The sequence below is a fragment of the Nestor notabilis genome, unplaced genomic scaffold (assembly GCF_000696875.1).
Source record: "Nestor notabilis isolate BGI_N333 unplaced genomic scaffold, ASM69687v1 scaffold16137, whole genome shotgun sequence".
Classification (NCBI taxonomy): Eukaryota; Metazoa; Chordata; class Aves; order Psittaciformes; family Psittacidae; genus Nestor; species Nestor notabilis.
In genome coordinates this window covers 67214-72715 of record NW_009937103.1, presented here as the reverse complement: position 1 = coordinate 72715, position 5502 = coordinate 67214, and the positions used below count along the sequence as shown (strand labels likewise).

Genomic DNA, 5502 nt, shown 5'->3' with positions numbered 1-5502 from the left:
TCCAGTTCATACTGAAGTTCTAGCATGTCTTTAATACATTTTTCCCTTTGGAAAGGTGCAATTGCCTAACAAACTTGTTGCATCTCTAAGACCTGTGTTTAGACGTGCCATCAACAGCTTCTTAGGCCAGTAAAAAGAAATTCAGCTAGTTCTGCTCACTTTGATTTGCTGTTGAAGATCGCTTTTTTACTCTGAGGGCATTTTAAGTTAGCAGCCTGCTTTGCAGATCTGCACAGACTTTTAATTCTTCTGGAATGTCCATAATAATTCAGAGCAGATGAACCAAAAGTCTGGTTTAGACTAAGAGGAAAAATCTCACCTGTAGAGAATTATAGATTTACTTATAAGTTTAGGTATTACACTGACTAGCATACTTAATTAATTAATATGGTGCAGTTTGTTACTGATGATCACTGAAGTTTGCTTCTGCTGTTTAGGAGATGCTGTATTTCTGCAACTGTCCTGTTTTCAGTGATCAAACAAGATCATTGGAATGCTTTGGACAGAAATGGATCCTGCTTTTGTTTTGTTCCCCCAAAGTTCACCCAAATGTAGTGCAGTTTAGTATTAAGTAGTCATTATTTAGTCATAAGTTATTATTTAGTCATTAAAAATATCAGTGATAACAGATAAAAATATGCATTTGAATGGACTTTCCAGTTAGGGAGTATGTTCGGGTACTATACTGCAAGTTTATGTGTATGTATATGGTGGCATGTGCTATGTAGGCATGGTGACATGTAATTGGGAATCGCTCCCAGATAGAATCTGCTTGGTCTCAAGATCTTGACTTTCTTAATCAAAGCTTCATTTTCTTAGAAAGCCTTTGCTCTAAGGATTCTCTTTTGGCTTCTAATTACTGTATAGTGAGAGCCTGAGCTTTGCAATAGCCAGAAGGGTTTGAAACATTTTGGCAAAGAAAAGAAACATTTTGAGGTCTAGAGGGTGCTGTACTCTGTCATGTGAAGACCGTATTTCATGGTCACCAGTTCTGAGGTGCTGAACAGTTTCTAGAGAAAATGGCTCAAAACTTGTTGTGAAGACACTTGATACTCACTTGGAGTATTGTGTACAGTTCTGGTGTCCTCAACATAAAAAGGACATGGAGCTGTTGGAGCAAGTCCAAAGGAGGCCATGAGGATGATAAGGGGTCTGGAGCACCTCCCGTATGAAGACAGGCTGAGAAAGCTGGGGCTGTTCAGCCTGGAGAAGAGAAGGCTGCGTGGAGACCTCATAGCAGCCTTCCAGTATCTGAAGGGGGCCTACAAGGCTGGTGGGGAGGAACTCTTCATTAGGGACTCTAGTGGTAGGACAAGGGGTAATGGGTTCAAACTTAAACAGGGGAAGTTTAGATTAGATATAAGGAAGAAGTTCTTCACAGTGAGGGTGGTGAGGCACTGGAATGGGTTGCCCAAGGAAGTTGTGAATGCTCCATCTCTGGCAGTGTTCAGGGCCAGGTTGGACAGAGCCTTGGGTGACATAGTTTAGTGCGAGGTGTCCCTGCCTATGACGGGGGTTGGAACTTAAGGTCCTTTCCAACCCAAACCATTCTATGATTCTAAGATGGCAAAGTAAATACTTTTTAAATGAAAGCTGCTTCCTTTACTAAGATTATCATCTGGACATTCAGCAAGGTTAATGCCAGAAATACAAATATGAAATAAATTATCATTACATTTTAATATATTTGCATTCTTGGGGATTAGGAGAACTCACAACAAATACATATGAAGCATTGCCCAGTAACATATTCCCCACACTACTATAAGAGTTCACAGATCATGATATCGCATGTTACTGTTGGAATAACTTCTGCATCTGTGGACCTCACAAACCACTAACACATATTTCGTTTGATTACATACAACATGCCTAATTGCTGTCTCTTCCATATCAACTTTTCCTGTGCTGGGGAAGGGCACTTCTGAGCATACCCTACATGTGCCATTAGCCATGCTGTTTTTTAAATCTTTAAATCTTTAAATTTCAGGCCTGTACGCTTCGTTTAGCATCTCTTCATTGTTGTGAGGCCTAGGAAGCCAGGACTGTGAATATGTGAAATTTGCTTTTACATAATAATAAGTCTTAGTTCTAGTCACACACTATATGCGTGTATGCACACAGAGTCTTACTTGTATAAATGTGTTTCAATACATAGGTGTTTTATTTGTTTAAGTGTGTGCTCATGCAGTCATTTCCAGAACAGAATTTGCCCAACCCATTAAAACTAATCTGCAAAGGAAGGCTCTTTTTCTAGCAATGGCCCATAGCCTTCTAGCTGGAATGGTAATAAGAAACAATTAACATTTTACTTTTTTTCAGTGGGGGTCATATGCAGAAAAACTGGGGCAGTGTGAGTATCTGTGGTTTTCTTTCCACTCATACTTACTTTTTCCAAAGTTGGGTCAAACAAATAAATAAAGCATGTCAGATGAGATTAAGCTAATATTTAAATCTCACCTGGAGCTGCCTGCATGGATGCTTTCTCTTCTTTGGCAGCTGTGAGTTCATCATGAGATGAGCAGCCTCCAGAAGAGGGAGGTCCAGCAGGGTCACTTCGTCACATATCCAGTGTAAACCTTCACGTTTTACTTTCCAGGAAGAAAAACGAAATCTTTGTGATAGATCCTTCAAGCAATATTTACTACAACTGGCTGACCATAATTGCAGCACCCGTGTTCTATAACTGGTGTATGCTGGTGTGCAGGTATGGCTTTAACTTAATAACTTTAGGTTTCAAATTTAGTGTCTCGTTTCCTGTGTAAATCATCCTCTTATTTCCCTATGGTATTTTTTGGGTGGCTTGCCTAGAAGATTTACAGTCTATATACCCTTCGGGATACAGGATATACATACGACTGGGAATAGGCGGCAGGTGTTTATCTTTTTCTCGCAGTCAGTGTGTTGTAACTTGCGATGAGCATCCTCATGAGCGCTGGCTGTGGGCTCTGTGTGCCACCTGCTGGCTAGATGCAGAGATAAGGCTTTGGTCACTAGGCTCAGCAGCCACTGCTAGACATAGGTCTTCTAGTCACCCAGTAGAGAACAGAAGAGAGGGGTCTGGGCAGTGCTGGGTGATCTTAAACTAACACTAGGCATCTGTAGATGCTTGAAGGGCAGGAAGGTTTTACTCGAGTATTTATTTTCCCTTGTAAAATGTGGAAAACAGATTGAGTCAAAGTAATGGAGTCCTGTGGAAATGGTTAACTTACGCTGTGTCAGATGGCTGGGACAGATGAGGATAGCTTGCCATTCAGAAACAAATCTTGTATTTGGGAATTACCTATCTTGATGGAAATGTGTATCCCACAAAATCCGATGCATGTGTAATTGTAGGGATTTGTGTATGCCGCATGTGTGGCATATATGTGTTCAAGTTTTGTTCCTGGCCTGAACACCTTTGAATTCTGAAAGATCCTAGTGTCTGTTTAGACATAGCTCTAGTGTGCAGGTGTCTGGGCATGGAGATATGCTGCCTGTAATTTTTCAGTGCCAGTAATGTGCACTAACACACTGCAAGTACTCTTCTTATGCAGCTGGTGGAATTTTTGTATGTGTGTGTGTCTTTCTTTCTTTAGAGCCTGCTTTGATGAGCTACAAGAGGACCACATTAAATTATGGCTGTTCTTGGATTATGCCTCTGATATCATCTATATTTTTGACATGTTTGTGAGATTCAGAACAGGTGAGTCCTTCTGGGGTTTTACAGTGTTTTCAGATGCAGCATGGATATAAAGGATCCTTGTAGGATCGGACTGGTGTAATATCCTGTCTACAGCAGAGCTCAGCAGTGGAGGCTTTGGGAAGATGAAGTGTCTGACCAGCTTGGATTGTTTTAAAGCTGGACATCCCAACACTTGCACTTCACTTCTCTCTGAATTCATTTCTGGCAGTGCTTGATAGGTATGCCAAACACTGACTGAACAGCCACCCTAACAGGCTGCCTGGGGAAGAAAGAATAAGGCTCCTCCCATGTCGCAGTCACTCTCTGTGTGATATATTGCTTGTGTTCATTAGATTGGGCAAGAAACCAACTGCACCCCACAAGCGCTGCTTTCCTAGCCAAGTTGTGCAGCATCCTGCTCGGAAGTGATTATTGAGTCAGTCAAGTGCAAGACCTGGCACCATCTCAGCCTCTGGTCTGCAGTCTTCTGCCTGGAACCACCAGCTGAATTTCCTGCAGCCTCTGTGAGGTCCTGGCTGGGGCTCCCACTGCCTGGTGGTGTTACAGGGTTAACCCAGGAGGGTGGTGGTATGGGATTATCCCAGGCACCTCTGCTTAGGTCCTGCCTTCCTGAAGAAAGTGTGAACCTAAAGGATGTCTGAAGTCTGTGCCATGTCATGTGTGAAGTGGTTCTCTTCAGCTTCCTGTCCTTGTTTCTGTAGACCAGACAGGCTGAGAAGATTTCATATTATAGCATGCTCAGCTAATACAGATCCTAGCCTTAAAAGAATATCTGTTTCAAACTAAATAAGATCATAACATAGGCCTAAGCAATACCATACAGTCATCCATACCATTAAATTGCTACAATAGTCCTTGATACGATTCTGTGATTCTATGATGTACTTTGGTGCAGGCAGTTTGGTCCGTGCCAACTAGCACTCCCTCAGGGCAGTGTCTGGGCACAGCTGAAAGGACAGCAGAGGTTGGGTGTTGTTCATGGTGTTATTGTTAGAGGAGGCTGTGAGAGCTTACATGTGAATAGAAGCTGTCATGGTAGTTGGTCTCAGGGCCAGAAAATGTTTCCTGGCTTGTTCCATTTTATGGTATGGACTCAGCCCCCAAAAGTCCCTTGAAGAGGTCCAGAACCACACTGATCTTTAAACAAATAAGAGTTCTTTTCAATCTTTGGTTTTTACATTTTCTTTTTTCTTCTTTTTTTTTATCATGTTGACAGCTTGACATTAATTATTACTTGTGGCAAGTCGTAAACAGAATTATAAAACGGAGGCTAAAAATGCTGTCACGCTGGGAAGTGCACAACTCATAGCAAGCCAAATTCTTAAACTTAGCAAGTACCTTGTTCAACAGGAAAGTCTCTTTCAGACAGCAGCCTCAATCACAGGACTGCTGCGTTTGTGGAGGGATGGAGGGACTTCATGTTCTTTGTGTAGTTGAAATGTCAACTCTGCCAACTAGATGTCTCTTCTGCAGTTACATTTGTTATTGTAATGGGAAAAAAATTGGGTATATCCAGGCAGTGCAAATTACACATTTCCACAGTCTGTCCTGGTAATGATTGTCTGGCTATTAAAGTATGGTTAGGAGGTCAGCTTTGCAGGCCTGGATTGGAACTGCAGAATTGCCACAAAGATCTCCTGAATGCTTCAGTGCTGATGTCAGCTGCAGTTTCAGGCACTCAAATAAGGAAGTCACTTCATTTAGGTGCTGAAATCTTTGTCAACTCTCTGAACAACCTCTCTTGGCTCTGTGCCTGCTGCCCTTTCCTGTAAGTCTGCAGGGTCCATCTGCCTTTGGGACAGAGGTCATGGAAACCC

At 42.1% G+C, this 5502-nt stretch overlaps 1 protein-coding gene across 1 annotated transcript in view; it reads left to right on the top strand.

Moving 5' to 3' along the window:
- Positions 1-2572: 2572 nt before the first annotated feature.
- The window catches only part of CNGA3 (cyclic nucleotide gated channel alpha 3), a gene marked incomplete at its 5' end in the record, with an annotated part of 6238 nt that continues 3308 nt past the window's right edge, over positions 2573-5502 (top strand). The window contains 2 exons of the mRNA XM_010018666.1: positions 2573-2707; positions 3579-3685. Coding sequence (XP_010016968.1) covers positions 2573-2707; positions 3579-3685 — 242 coding nt within the window. The remainder of the gene's footprint in view (positions 2708-3578; positions 3686-5502) is intronic.